General features: G+C 36.0%; 1 protein-coding gene across 1 annotated transcript in view; it reads right to left on the reverse strand.

The window, feature by feature from the left end:
* The window catches only part of MYRFL (myelin regulatory factor-like), a 144,666-nt gene that overhangs the window by 90,336 nt on the left and 38,201 nt on the right, over positions 1 to 16,129 (reverse strand). Inside the window, exons 3-4 of the mRNA XM_008066631.1 lie at positions 12,387 to 12,483; positions 11,150 to 11,240 (exon numbers count right to left, since the gene is read on the reverse strand). Of these exons, the coding sequence (XP_008064822.1) occupies positions 11,150 to 11,240; positions 12,387 to 12,483 (188 nt within the window). The remainder of the gene's footprint in view (positions 1 to 11,149; positions 11,241 to 12,386; positions 12,484 to 16,129) is intronic.

Below are 16,129 nucleotides of genomic sequence, written 5' to 3' on the forward strand. Positions count from 1 at the left end.
AGGAGGAGGAGGAGGAGGAGAGAAGAAGAAGAAGAAGAAGAGGAGGAGGAGGAGGAGAAGGAGGAGGAGGAGGAGAAGGAGGAGGAGGAGGAGGAAGAGGAATCAACCTTTTTTTTAATTATTAAAAATATATATTTATTTTATTTAGAGTTATGGGGTACAAGTGAAGGTTTACTACATAAGAAAGTTGCATGCAGGTGAATTTGGGGCTTCTGGTGGGCCTTCCCTCCCCCCTGATAGTGGACCAGGACCCACTACTACCTGTGTAGTAATCCTCACTTGGACCCCACAACTCTAAAATTAAAAACATCTAAAAAATTCATATAACAAAAGAGAGTCTTCCTAGCCACCCAATCTGAAATGGTGCTGCCCTGTGACCCCTCCTTCCTCATCCTCTCCCTTCCCTGGCCGTGTTCAGCATCCGTTGATCCCACTCTTGTGCTCATGTGACAGTGATCGGGACCCACTTATGAGTGAGGACATGCGGCATTCAGTTCTTTGTTTCTGTGATAGTTGTCAGTCTGCTTTATTTAAATCATCATTATGCCTCATTAATTCTGAGGAAAATGCCTGGGTGCTCTGCTCTCCCCACACCATCCTTAGTAAACTATTGGAAGAAGTTTTACGTGTTTTGTTCACTGTGGTACCCAGCCCCAGCTATAAACATAGTTGTTGCAGAAGGTATTTCATCTAATTTTTCATGTGAATGATCTATCTTTTCACATGGACTTTCACATTAAGAACATGTCATAATACTCTATACTTATGTGACAGTGTGGTGGGCACTTAATAAATACTTCATCATGTTTTGCGAGGTTTGTAGCCACTGCCTAGAAGGTGGGATGGGAAAGAGCCTTGGCAGAAATGCCATCAGTGGGTATAGTTGCCTAAGAAAACCATTTCAGCCTGGGTAACAAAGCAATATATCATCGCAACAAAAAGTAAAAAATAATAATAATAATAACCGAGAGTGGTGGTACACATCTGTGGTCCCAGCTACTTGGGAAGCTGAGGCAGGAGGATAACTTGAGCCCAGGAGGTTGAGGCTACAGGGAGCTGCAATTGTGCTACTGCACTCCAGACTGGGCAAGAGAGTGAGACTCTGACTCCAAAAACAGAACAGAAACAAACACACAAAACCAGAAACCCATTTCATGATAGGACTGCAAGAAACAAGGCAAGGAAGAAACCACCCTTCCCCTCCAGTCGTGGGCTGGCAAACTGTACGGACCTGATCACATGCCCTCCTCTGCTGCTTTAGACATGGAACCTGCTGTGGGTCAGGAACCGTGCTAACCCTTCGCAAGTGTTATCTCATCTCATCTCATCTCTACAACCCTCATGTGAAACGGAGCCATTTGTGTCCCAACCCACAGACAATGAAACCGAGGCTTGATGGAATTAAATCATTGACCCGAGACCATTCATCTGGCGGTTGGTCAAGCTGAAGTCAGGTGGTCTCCCTCCAGTGTTTATCCTCTAAGTAACAAAATATTTTCAATACAGACTGTCCTAATCAAATTAATCATTACAGACTATTTCATTTTGCACAAATGCCCTTAGATCAAGGAATATCGGGTAACATTCTGCTTCATTTTTCCTCTATGGGCTTTCTCTTATTACATCAATTTGAACCCAGAAGTCAAGCCAGTCAGTGATTTCAAAGAGCCTTTAATGAGCTCTTCTTGCGGAACTGCATGTATCACCTCACTCCCTTTCGCACAGGGAAGAGCTTATCAGCCTCAAGCTACTGAGGACACAACTGAGACACACAGCTGGTCATTGACCCTTAACTCATCTAGCCATCCAACCCCGATAACCAAGTCCTATGTTAAAAGCAGAATATTAGATGCTTAAGCTCAACCATTAGAATAAAACAAAATGAAACCTGGAGTTGATTCCTTGGCAGATCAAATGTGTCTCTAAATCCCCCTTCCTGTGAAGTCACCTATTCAAGCATCAGTGTCCTCAACCAGTTCCCTCCTCCTCCATATGCGGAACCTCAAGGCCAGTCTAAAGTACATAATAATATCTACAACCCCTGAGCACACTTACTCAAACCAAATTGTATTATTTGGTTTGGAACTTGGGAGGTGGTGGGGAAGGAGGCATGTTTACGTGATCAAAAGCAGGGCTTCTCAAACTGTCATGTGGATGTGAAATCCACAGGAATTCTGGGAGGTAGTAGATAGATAGACAGATAGATAGATAGATAGACAGATAGACAAATAGATTGATTCAGGCCAGGCCAGGCACGGTGGCTCACTCCTGTAATCCCAGCACTTTGGGAGGCTGAGGTGGGCAGATTACCTGAGCCCAGGAGTTTGAGACCAGCCTGGGTAACATAGCAGGACCTCATCTTCACACACACAAAAAACAGACATGGTGGCACACACCTATTGTCCTGACTACTCAGAATGCTGAGACGGATCACCTGAGCCCAGGAGGTAGAGGCTGCTGTGAACCGTGAGCATTGTGATCATACCACTGCACTTCAGCCTGAATGACAGAGTAAGACTCTGACTCAAAAAAAAAAAGTTTTAATTGGACAAAGTGTAAGATGCCATGTTTCTAACTCCGAGGTGATTCCAGTGCTGCTGTTCCCCGGGTCCTATTTTGAGTAAAGAAAGCAGGTAAACCTTTTGACATTTCTCAAGGAAACAAAGCCTATCTTGAAGATTCACTAATCTCTTTTCCAGAGACTCTACACACACACACAAACACACTTCTTGTCCTTTTTCACTGCAACCTCAGGGTTTTATGCTGTTCCCTGCATTTTTAGCTCTCTCTCCCTCCATGCAACATTCCATGTCTGGACATTTCCCAGTATGTTACACCATCACAACTCACCCGTTTAACTAGCAGGTACCTGGCTGGCTAACCTTGGAAATCAGAGAGAACCTCAGCTTGCTCCCCTAGGCAGACAGCTACCCTGCATCTTACCACACAATTTAAAAGGTTAAGGTCAATCTAAAGAAACCTTCACATGCTGACAGAACTGGCCCCAGCTCTACATACATTCCTCATACATGAGTACATCCCTCCCAGTAGGCCAAATAAGGTCAAATAAGCTTGAGGAACATTGCATACCATTTTCCTTCTCCTGTTGCTCGTTAGTACATCCAAGGCTCTAAGAAGTCCTACAGTAAAGACACTCATTTAATTTTGTGTAAGCCAGCGAATCAAAAGCTCATTTATTGATTGTGGAACTTTTATTTTTTCCCCACAGCATCTCATGGGGACAAGTTTTCCATAGATCATTTAAGGGAAGTTTTTATAACAAGGCCACTAATTCCATGTTTTAATTTCTTTGAGATCTGAAAACTTGCCTATGAGATTTAATCTATCTCTCAACAATGTTGCAGTCTAGTGGTCATTTCGATAAAGAGTTGTCACAGTTGAAGACACAATTCGTAGGCAATATCATAGAGGGGAAATTGTTCATGATTTGTAGTAAGTCTAGGTCTGAATTCCAGTTTTACTTCCCCAGGCAAGAAAGCCTACATCCCAGGGCTGTTGTGAGAAACGCAACTAACCTGCATAAAGAGCCTGATGTTTAGAAATACTCCAAACTTGGAATATTTGAACAGGTTGGACAGATGTAGTGATCACTGAACCAGCCCAGCCTCCCTGCAGTCATAAGCTAGACCTGTTTCTGCTTGTGCTTGATCCGATTTTTATTGCAGCCCTACTCAGCTGCAGGTATCTGAGCATTTTTTAAAACCAAGTAATAACAGGTTAACTGATCATGAGCTTTTCTTTAAACATGAACTCTCCTTACAAGCCATGGTTCAGATCTATTCTGAGTCACACATTTTAGTAGATAATTTTAGAAACATTTAATATATTTCCCTGAGCTTCACATGCCTCCCAACATCCCCTAAAATATCAATTAACCCCATGTCAACGAAAGGGCATGTGTTCTAGAGTCAGGCAGATTTAGTCTCAGTTTTGTCACTTATTGCCTTAGGGAGAGTTACTTAACCTCTCTGTACCTCAGCCTCCTCATTTGTAAAATATAGATAATATACCCATTTGGCAGGGTTGTTAAGGGAATGAGATATGTTGCATTAGACATGTCATGAAGTAAGTGAATATGTAAAGTTCAAAGGAAAACACAATACTTGGTAAATACTCAACAATATTAACTTCCTTCTCTACCTCACTTACAACCCCTGCCTTCACACTCATTCTCAAAAGTGAGTGAGGAGGGTGAATCCTACTGGGCAAACCAGGCCAGATTCTCCAAAGCAAGAGACTATCGGTAGACATCTCTGGTCTTACAGGAAGGAACCATTATTATCATAGAGACTAAAATCATATGACAGATTTCAGACCCTCCAGGTAGCTCAGAAAACAACACACCAAAGCATGACACCTTGGCATGCTGAGTACTTTGAAATGAATGAGATTAAAGGGACCTCAGAAGCAAGATCTCTCTGACCTTCTCCTGTCTCCCACCTCTCTTTCTCCTTCAAAGCAAGCCATAGAAATCAGAATTCTTCTTCCCCAAGGTGAGTCATAGAAACTAGAACTCCTGATGCCCAAAGCATCCATAAAGTCCAGAAAGATCACTCTCTCTCTCTTCTTTCTTTAAGATCTTCATTCCAGAGGGTCCTACCCCCTAACTGGGAGGAAGCAATGCTACACAAAGAAGTCAAGAAGAACCTGAACACTTATCTTGCCTTGCTGGGTTTTCCTCCTCAGTCTAGTACCATTAGATCATACCCTTTTGTACACTCACATTTCTACCCAGCTCTTCATCCTTCACCAAATCCAAGCATAAAGATAAAAATAGTCAGTTGTTCTCAGTCTTTAAGTTTGCATTTCCAAAATCTTCTATGTTACATAAAATTTTGATTAAAGTCAATTTTGTATACTTTTCTCTTATTAACCTGTCTTTTGTTATAGGAGTCTTGGCTGTGTCTCTTAGAATACGTGAAGAATATTTCAACTTTCCACCCCTATGAAAAGCAGCCTTCGAGTAGGACATTTGTTCACCTTTCCCTTCAAACAGCTAAGGGTCTTTCTGCTAGTTATAAAACTGGTCTAGATGATTAAACAGAACTTGGAATCAGCTAAGCCTTCACTCAAGGATAAGACACTTAGAGGAGAGAGATTAGACCATTTCTAGCAGGTTGTTTCCAGAACAGAGAAAATAAGGATACATTTTCCATTGCCCACAATTCATACTTGTTTGTAGTAAGAGGAATGTGAGGACAGGCATAAGGGCAATTCTCATCTGGGTTCAGCCCATGTATTGCCTAGAACAGAACAGTCAGCTCAGAATGTGGGCTCAGACATTTGGCAATCCACTAGCTGTGTGTGTGTGTGTGTGTGTGTGTGTGTGTGTGTGTGTGTGTGTGTGTGTGTGTGTGTGTGTTCCTTGGCAACCAACTAGCTCTGTGTGTCTGTATGCATATGTGTATATATTCCTTGAAAAATATTGAACTTTCTTTCTTCCCACAGTTTATTGCCAAGGATGTTTCTGTTGACAAAGAGCAATAAGAGCCTACATATAGGTTTCCCCATTACTATTGAGAATTCAGGCCTGGTTCCACTCTCTGTCTTGGTAGGCAGGGACATTTGCAGGTATGCTGAGGTGGGCTCAATAACAGAATGGAATTGATAGTGACGGATGAGGGCTAGTGAAAATTAAGTCATATCAGTAGAAGTTATCCAATATGGACAACAGAGAGAAAAACGATTGAAAACAAATGAGCCATGCCTCAGTGAATCAGAGACAATATAAAAGGTCTAACATTTGTATTTGGAGAGTTCTAAAGAGGAAAAAAAAGACAAACATTGGTACAGAAAAATAAATGTGAAGAAAAAAATGGCTGAAAATTTCCCAGATGTAGTGAAAAACATAAATTTATATATTCAAATTTGAGCAAATCTCAAACAGTACAATCTGTCCCATGCCCATGCCCGTAAGCAAACTGCTGAACACCAAAGATGAAGAAAATATCTTGCAGCTGGAGAAAAGTGACATATTACGTGTATGGGAACAACAATTCAAATAACTGTTTAATTCTTATCAGAAACTATGGAGGTCAGAAAATGGGGGAGGGGTGTCAATCTTTTTTAGGTGCTGAGAAGGGGGAACCCCATCAATCAAGAATTCTATATGTGGTAAAAATATATATATACTTTAAGAATGAAGATAAAATAAAGACATTTTTAGTGAGGGGAAAGCTAAAAAAAAATCCATCACCAATAGATCTGCTCTAGAATAAATGATAAGAGGAGTTCCAATGGTAGAATAAAAATGACACCAGAAAGAAACATGAAACTCCCCAAATGAAGAATTCCAACAAAAATAAATGCTTGGTACAATATAATAGCCTATTTTTCTTGTCTTAAGTTCTTCAACATACATTTGAATGTCAAAACCAAATATTATAGCATTGTCTGATAGAGTTTTAAAATGTACATAGATGCAATACACATGACAGAAACACTATCAAAAGGAGAGAGTAATGGGACCTTTATGGTTGCAAAGTTTCTGCATTTCACATGAAGTAAAATATCTCTAAACTGACTGTGAAAAGTTAGATATGCAGATTAAAGCCCCTGAAGTTACTGCTTTAAAAAAACTATACAGAGAGTTTAAAAGGTAATCAATAAATTAAAATGAAATACTAAAAATGTTCACACAATTCAAAAGAAGGCAAGAAAGGGGGAAAAGGAGTCCAAAAATAGAAGGATGAACAAACTAAAAAAAAAAAAACCTAAATCCAAACATATCAATAATTATGTTTACTATAAATCATCAAAGCAGAAACATAATTATTAAATTAGATAGGAAAAAGAATACCAGTGAAATGCTGAATAAAAGCAACCTACTTTATATTTAATGATATAAAAATTTTAATGATGAAAATTAAAGGATGGCAAAAAGATATACTACACAAACACTAATCAAAAGAGAACTGGAGTGGCTAGATTAATATCAGACCAAATAGGCTTCAGAACAAGGAAAGGGGGATAAAGAGGAATATCACTCTTTGATAAAAAAGATGAATTCATCAGAAAGACAAAATAGTACTAGATGTGCTTGCACCTATCTAACCACACAGCTCTTCAATACGTGAAACAAGACTCAATAGAACTGAAGGAGAGAGAGACAAATCCACATCATGCTTGAAGACTTCAATATTCCTGTCACTGTTATAAATAAAAGAAGTAGAAAAATATCAGCAAGGATAAGAGGACCTGCAAACGTCAACCAGCTTGACCTAACTAGCATTAATAGGACACTTCATCCAATAGCAGAATGAACATCCTTTCAAGTGCACATGGAACATTCACCAAAATAGATTGCATCCTGGGTCATTAAGTAAACCTTAACGGATTTTTAAAAATTAGAATTCCACAAAGTATCTTCTCTGTCCCTAATGGAATTAAACTAGAAATCAGTCACAGAAAAATATGTGAAAAATTCTCAAATATTTGAAAATTAAACAGTACAATTCTAGCAGTCCATGAGTCAAAGGAACTAAAAACTAAAATTCTCAAGGAAGTTAGAAAATATTTTGAACTAAAAAAAATATATAACATATCAAAAACTGAGGAAAGCAGCTAAACCCCAGAGAGAAGGAAATATATAGTACTGAATGCTTAAGTCAGAAAACAGATCAAGAAATAACTTTCCACTCTAAGGAACTAGAAAAATAAGAGGAACAAAATAATATAGATAACATAGAAATCTGTGAAATTGAAAACAAACACAATAGAGAAAATCAATAAAATCAAAAGTTACTTATTTGAAACAATCAACAAAACTGATAAATGTTCAACCAGATTGATCAAAAATAAAAGAATAAAAGGAACTAGTTACTAATATGAGGAACAAAAAAGGGAGCATCACTACAGACTCTTCATAGATTAAAAGGATAATAAGGAGTACACGAATAGTCCTGAATCTACTTAGTAAATATATTTGTGTTTAATACCTTCCAACACAGCAAACTAAAGACACAGATGGTTTTGCTGATGAGTTATATCAACCATTTAAACAAGAAATAAATTCTACACTATCTTATTCAGAGAATTTAAGAAGAGAGAGCACTTTCCACCTAATTTTAGGAGGTTATAGTTGCTGTGGTACCAAAGTCAGAAAGATGCAACATAAGAAAAGAGAACTTTAGACCAATATTCTCATGAACATAGATACAAAATACTCAACAAAATTTTACCAAATTAAATCCAGCAATATATCAAAAGACAATGCATCACAATTAACTGACATTTACCTCATGAACATGAGGCAATTTAATAGTCAACAATTAAGCAAAGTAAACCATTAGATTAACAGATAGGAAAAAATATATTATCAATAAATAGAGAAAATATATTTGCAAAATTCAATATCCATTTATAATAAACATTCTCAGCAAACAAGAAGAAGAGAACTTTCTAATGCAAGCAAAGAGCATTGTAAAAATCTTACAGCTAATATCCTACTTAATAATAAAAAATGGCAAACCCCTCAGGTCCCTTCCTTCTGTGGGAGCTTTTGTCCTCTCAATAAATCCTACTTTCTAAAAAAATAATTAATTAATTAATTAATAATAATAACAATAAACTGAATACGTGCCTTCTAAGATCAGGGATAAGAGAAGTATGTTCATTTTCATTACTTCTCATTTTAATATAATATTCAGAGCCTTACCCAGTTCAATAAGGCAAGAAAAAGTGTCAAAATGTGTACAATTTGAAAAGAAATATATAGACCATCCCAATTTATAGATGACATGATTGTCAATGTAGAAAATCCCAAGAAATCTACCCCCAAAAAACCTGTAGAACTAATAAATGGTTATTAAGATCGCAGAACCCAAGCTCAATATATAAAAAGCAATATTTCTAAATACTAGTGATGAATAATTGGAAGTAAAATTTGAAAAAAAGAACACACATGTGTTCAAAGAAGAATTTTAAATGCTTAGATGTAAATCTATCAAAATATTTGCAGGGTTTGCATGTTAAAGATTATTAAACACTGATGAAAGAAAACCTAAATAAATATAGAGATATACCATGGTCATGGATTGGAAGGCTTGATTTTGTTGGGAAGTCAAGTCTCCTTCAATAGATCTCTAGATAATACAATTTTAATCAAAATTATAGGAGGATTGTTTAGCTATTGGCAAGATAATCCTATTTATATGTGAAGTCAAAGGAAACAGAATGACCAAACAATTTTGAAAGCAAGACAAATTTGGAAGGCTCATACTATATGATTTTAGGACTTATTATAAAATACCTAATGTACAGTAATCAAGATACTGTGATATTGGCAAAATGGCAGGCACATAGATCAATGAATGGAATAGATAGTCTAGAAATACACCTACATACGTGTAGTCAATTGATTTTTTTAAAATAATGCAAATGCAATTTAGTGAAGAAAGGCTATTCAACAAATGATTCTGAAATAATTAGGCATCCATATACAAATAAATTAATCTCAACCCATATCTCAAACCTTATACAAAATAGATCATGGACTTAAATGTAAAATTCTCAAACTTTTAGAAGAAAAATCTTTGGGAATTTGCATTAGGTAAAATCTATATTTTTTAGATATAAAGCACAAACCATATAAGAAAATTTCAGTAAATTGAATAGCATCAAAATTTAAACTTTGTCTCTAAAAAAGACACTGTTAAGAGAACCAAAGCATAAGTTATTAACTAGAGAAAAATATTCACAAATAAATTATCTAATAAAGTTCTTATATTCAAAATATTTTAAATTGTTTCTAAACTCAAAGATAAGAAATTTTTTTAAATGAGCAAAAGATTTGAATAGACACTTCACCAAAGAAGATGTGTTAATGGCAAACAAACACATGTTGGTCATCGTTAATCATTAGAAAAATGCACTTTAAAACATGAGATACTACTAAAAAACCCATTCAAATGGTTACAATAAAGTTATTAAAAATCATAATACTAAGAATTGGTTTTGCTAGCAATACAAAATGGTATAGCCACTCCAGAAAATTTGACAATTTTTACAGTTACTCTTAAACCATGACCCAACATTCTTTATCCTAAGTATTTACCTAGAAAAATTGAAGCTCTCAATCACACAAAAACCTGTACATGAATATTTATAGAAACATTACTCATAATTGCCAAAAGTGAAAATAATTTAAATGTTATTGAACCGGTGAATGAATAAGCAAACTATGTCATAACCATTTAAAAATGTCCTTCTCAGCAATAAAAAGGAATGAAATATTAATCAAAGACATTATGCTAAGTGAAAGAAGGTAGACTCAAAAAGTTATATATTGTATGGTTTCACTTATGTGACATTCTGTAAAAAATCAAAACTATGGGATCAAAGAATAGATCAGTGGTTACCAGGTCCCAAAAGTGGCTGGTGGGTTTGACCACAGATGAACAGCATAAGAGAAATTTTTCAGGTGAAAGAAGTGCTATGTGTCCTAATCATGGCAAGGGTTTTATGATTCTATGAATTTGTCAAAACTCATAGAACTTCATACAAAAAAATGAACTCTACATAAATCAAAAATAAAAAGAAAGCTAGAGTGGCTATATTAATATCAAAAAATAAGAGCAGAAATCAATGAACTAGAAAACAAAAAACCAAATAAGAAAAAAAATTTAACCAAAATCTGGTTCTTTGAAAGATTAAGAAAACTTATAAACCTCTTGCCAGATTGATCCAGAAAAAGAAGACACAAATTATGAGATCAAGAATAACTCATGGATCATCACTATAGATCCCACAGACATTAAAAGCATAATAAGGAAACATAAAGAACTTTATGCCGATGAATTTGACAACTTAGATGAAAACGAACAAATTCACTGAAAGACACAAACTGCCCAAGCTGATAACTACCAATAGCTAACTGAATAGCTCCATATCTATTAAAGATATTGACTTTGGGGGTGGAGGTAAAGAGCAGTTGGAACTTCCCATGAAGAAAACCCTCCAGGAGTAGGTGGCTGCACTGGTGAAATTACTCAAAGATTCATAGAAGAAATATTATCAATTCTACCCATACTCCTTTGGAAAATAGAAGAGAAGGGAACACATCCTAAGTCATTTAATTAGTGCATAATTTTTAAAACATCAAATGGAGAGCAGTGCTCCCATCACTTACAAGACCCCAAAATCAAAGTCATTGCCCAAGAACTCCTCCAACAGACTTGTATCAAGAGCTGGGTTCTCCAGAGTCCCGTTGGCTCCCTGAGCTGCAAAGACAAATTGAAAATCTTGAGAACCATGAAGATTTCAGAACAGCCCATGGCTAAAAATCATTGACAAATCTTTATGGACAGGGACAATGTCTTTCTTGCCATATCCACAAGGATCTATGGTATAAAACAGGCAAAAAAGTATTTATTGGACAGACAGACGGATGGACAGATGGATGGATGGATATATGAATAGATGGATAGATATATGGGTACATGGATGGATACGTGAGCAGATGAATGAATATTTGGTCAATTTATTGGTTGGAAAAATATTTCCAGTTAAGTTCAATGAAAAGTTCAATATCTTGTTTTACATTTTTGTGAAACCTCCCAAAATGTTGCACAATAGTTCTGTCTCTTTTCCTGGCTTACAAAATGAAAATAAATGTATTGATTTCTTACTGATTGAAATAAATGTTAGAATTTTTATAGAACAAAATATAAGGATATAAAATATAAGCAGTTTAATAGTCATTTTTATAATAATATAGAAGACAAAATTGTTTTTATTTGCATATAACATGACACTATACCTAGCAAACTCAAGAAAAACAACTGACAATTAGAAATAATTAGAATATAAAATAGGGTAGTTGATTAAAATTAAATATGAAAACTAACTTCTGTATATAAATAACAGCCAATCATTCAACCAAACATAATATGGAAAAAATCCATTTAAAATAACAAAAATCATAAAATATTTAAATACATATTTAGAAACAATTTTTTTAACTGAAAAAATCCATGAAAGGCCTTAAGAAGAAATTTGAATAAATGGAAAGATCTACATTGTTCTTGGACAAAAAGACTCAGTATTATAAAAATATTACTAGGTATTACTTAGGATTTCTCCCAACATCACATAATCATTTTCTGAGAATTTCCCCTTACAAAAATGTTTACCAGAACCCATATTGTACTACATAATCCTTTACAGGCACCTGAATCAGGGAGAACCAATCCATTGGTTGGTCAATGACCAGTTCAAGTATTTCTCCCAATAATTTTAAGTAGTAGACTTTAAAGCTGAGGGTGGAGATTAGAATAGCTAAGGTCATAGAATAGCTAAGGCAGAGGGCTGAAGTGATAGTCTAAGTATTTCTTCCATGTTTACCCAGATCCTGCTTGACTTTTTACCCTTACTGAGGCCTGCTTGTGCTACTTTTACTCCAATTATATGATGAACTGTTGTATACACCCCAAAATAATCCTTTTGAATTTGTTTTTGTGTTACCTGAAATAAATAATCGTCAAGTTAAAGTGTTTTGAAATTCATCTAGAAATAAATACACAGGAGTGGCCAGAAAAATTATGGAGACGTAAATAAGTACTGAAAGACACATGAATGGACACTTCAAAGGAACACAAAGTCCATTATATATAAAGAAATATTATGCACATGTACATATGAATTTCAGTACATGATTAGTATATACTTTGACACCAGTGAGAAAAGATCAATTATTCAATAAATGTTTGAGGGGAAATTGACTGGACATTGGGAGGAAATAATCTGGATCACTTTCCTGCTTCAACATCAAAATTCCCGATAAATCAAAGATTTCAATGTAAAAAATGGAACCAGAAAAAGAAAACATGAGGGCATATTCTTATGATTTTGAGATAAATAAGGCTGTTCTGAGCATGGAATAAAAACTAGAAACCATAAAGAAAAAAAACAATAAATTTTACTTTATACATTTTTTGAGAGGGAAAGAATTTTTAACATTTTATTTTGAAATAATATCAAATCTACAGAGAAACCACTAGAAAACACTCATATACACCCTTCACCCAGATTTACCAATAATTAACGTTGTACTACATTTGCATTATAATTCACTTTGTCCCTCTTTCTTTCTCACACAAGTGCACACACACATGCTCACATATACACACACATGTATGCATTCTCCTGTCATATTTTTTTCAACCATTCAAGAACTAGTTGCCTTTATCCCTGAATATTTTATTTCTTCACAACCAAAGTTAAATTACAAAAATCAGAAACCCTAACACTGATACAGTTTTATTATATAACCTACATTCCATATATGAATGTTGCCAATGTCCCAATAATGTCATTTGTAGCAATGTTTTTCTGGTCTAGAATCTAATCCAGAATAACATTACGCACTGAGTTGTTATCATGTTTTTTTAGATTGTTCAAAGAGTACAGGCTAATTGTTTTATAGAATGCCCCTCAATTTTGGTTTCCTTCATATTTTCTCATGGTTAAATTCAAGTTATATGTGTTTGGCAAGAATATGATGTCAAGCCGGGCTTGGTGGCTCAACCTGTAATCCCGCGCCTTTGGGAGGCTGAGGTGAGTGGATTGCCTGAGCCCGCGGGTTCGAGACCCGCCTGGGCAGCGAGACCTCCTCTCTACAATAAATCAAAAAATCAGCCAGGCGTGGTAGCGCATGCCTGTAATTCCGGCTACTCGGAAGGCTGAGGGGGAAGGATCGCCGGAGCCCAGCAGCTCGAGGCTGCGGTGGCCGGAAGCGGCCACTGCGCTCCAGTCTGGGCGACAGAGTGAGACTCCAATTCAAAAAAAAAAAAAAGTTTTCCTTTTGTAATTTGTGGGATGATACTTTGAGATTATGCAAATATTTTGTTTCTCATCAAATTTTTACCCAATAGTTTTAGCATCCTTTGATGATCTTAAGTATTTTAATACAAAAAATGAGACAAACTGAGGAATATGTTTAATTACATGAAAAAGTATTGATATCTTTAATACACATAATATTCTTTAAAATCAATAAGATACCAGCAACTCTCCCAACAGAAAAATTGTAAAGGACAACAAAAAGGCAGTTTATTTATTTATTTTTATTTTTCATTTTAAAGATGTGGGGTACAATTCAGGGTTAGGAATACAAATGTTTATTATGCAGGTACCCTTGTTGATGAGGTGTGCCCCCCTCCCCCGTCAGATTCCCACTACTGCCAATTCCACCCCTTTCCCCCACCCCCAGAAGTTTCCCACTACTGCCAATCCTTTTCTTATAGTATTACGACAGTTGTTCAAGGTTCGCTTATGAGTGAGAACATGTGATATAAGTTCTTTGTTTCTGTGATAGATCATTCAGTATTATAGACTCTAAGTCCATCCAAGTTGCTGTAAAGTTCATAATTTTGTCCTTCTTTATGGCTGCGTGATATTCCATCATGTATATGTACCACATTTTTCTTATCCAGTCCTTTTTCAATGGGCAGGACGGTTGGTTCCATGTTTATGCTATCGTGAACAATGCTGCAATAAACATGCGTGTGCAGGTATCTTTTTCATAGAGTGATTTGAGTTCCTCTGGTTATATTTCCAGTAGGGGTATTGCAGGGTTGTATGGAAGGTCAATTTTTAGATCTTTTAGGAATCGTCAAACTGTTTTCCACAGAGATTGAACTAGTTTACACTCCCAACCAACAGTGTAGAAGTGTTCCCTTTTCCCCACATCCTCTCCAACATCTGTTGTTTTTTTGAGTTATTAATGATGGTCATCCTGACTAGAGTTAGATGGTATCTCAGTGTGGTTTTAATTTGCATTTCTTTGATGAGGCTGAGCACTTTTCATGTATCTGTTGGCTGCCCATATGTCTTCTTTTGAGAAGTGTCTACTCATATCTTTTGTCCACTTTGTAACGGGGCTGTTTTTTTCTTTTTGCCACATTTGAGTTCCTTGTAGATCCTAGATGTTAGGCCTTTGTCAGACATACACAGTAGGCAAATATTTTTCCCAGTCTGTGGGCTGTCTCCCTGCTTTTTTGATGGTTTCTTTGGCTTGCAGAAGCTTGTCAGTTTGATGAGGTCCCACTTGTATATCTTATCTCTTATGGCATGGGCACTTGGGGTTTTGATCAGGAATTGGTTGTTAGAGGCAGTTTATAAAATAAGAAATCTTAAACTCTACTAAGAAATAGATCTTAAAGATAAAAAAGTATTTTTGCCTACTAAGTTGGCACATATTAAAAGAATTAATAAAAACCACTGATAATGATGAGGCCCTGCTGATAAAAATATAAATGAAATAATATTTCTGAGAGTATGGCATATTGTATGCTTCTAAATAACTTAATGTTCATTTACACTTTGACCCAGATGCTACTTCTTAGGATTTACCCTAAAAGAAGAGTCACATAAATGTCAAAAAATATTGAGCACAAAAATGTTCATGGCATGCTATTTATAACAACAGAAAATTGGGAATAAATGATCATTGATATAAAATTGACATCAATTCAATGAAATATTATGCAGCTGTTTAATAAATTCTACAATGTTTCAAGAGAAAAAAACGTGGGGTACAAAATCTTATACCTAGTGAATTTGTTTTCAAGTTTAAAGACCACAGACTGGTCTTCTAGTGCTTCTGCTGTTTTTTTGTTTCACCTCTTCCACATTGGCAAAACATTTCCCTTAGAGGGCTATTTTTCATCAGTCGATGGGGCAGGATCAGGTGAATAGGAAGGGTGGGGTGCGAGGGTCACACTGTTTTGGGTTAAAAACTGCAGAACACTTAGTGTGGTGTGGGCAGGGGCGGAGTGGGCAGGTATGTTGTCATGGTGGAAGAACCAGTCATCTGTTTGCCATAACTTGGAATGTTTCTTCCACAAATCATGACACAGCCTTTTCAAAACTTCCAGATAAAACTTTGATTGACCGATTGATCTGAAGGAACAAATTCCAAGTATACTACGAGGGGCCTGCCCTCCAAAAGGTAATTCCGGGGTTTTGGGGGCAGTCCTCTCTCCTATGTGTATTGCAGAAAACTCACATCAAATAACAGCCAGCATAATGTTTAATAATTTTAAAAATTAGAACTACCATATTTTCATTCATGTTAGAAATAAAATAAGTATTTCAGTTACCATATTAT

The sequence above is a fragment of the Carlito syrichta genome, unplaced genomic scaffold (assembly GCF_000164805.1).
Source record: "Carlito syrichta isolate Samal-C Ts95f unplaced genomic scaffold, Tarsius_syrichta-2.0.1 Scaffold309041, whole genome shotgun sequence".
Lineage (NCBI taxonomy): Eukaryota > Metazoa > Chordata > Mammalia > Primates > Tarsiidae > Carlito > Carlito syrichta.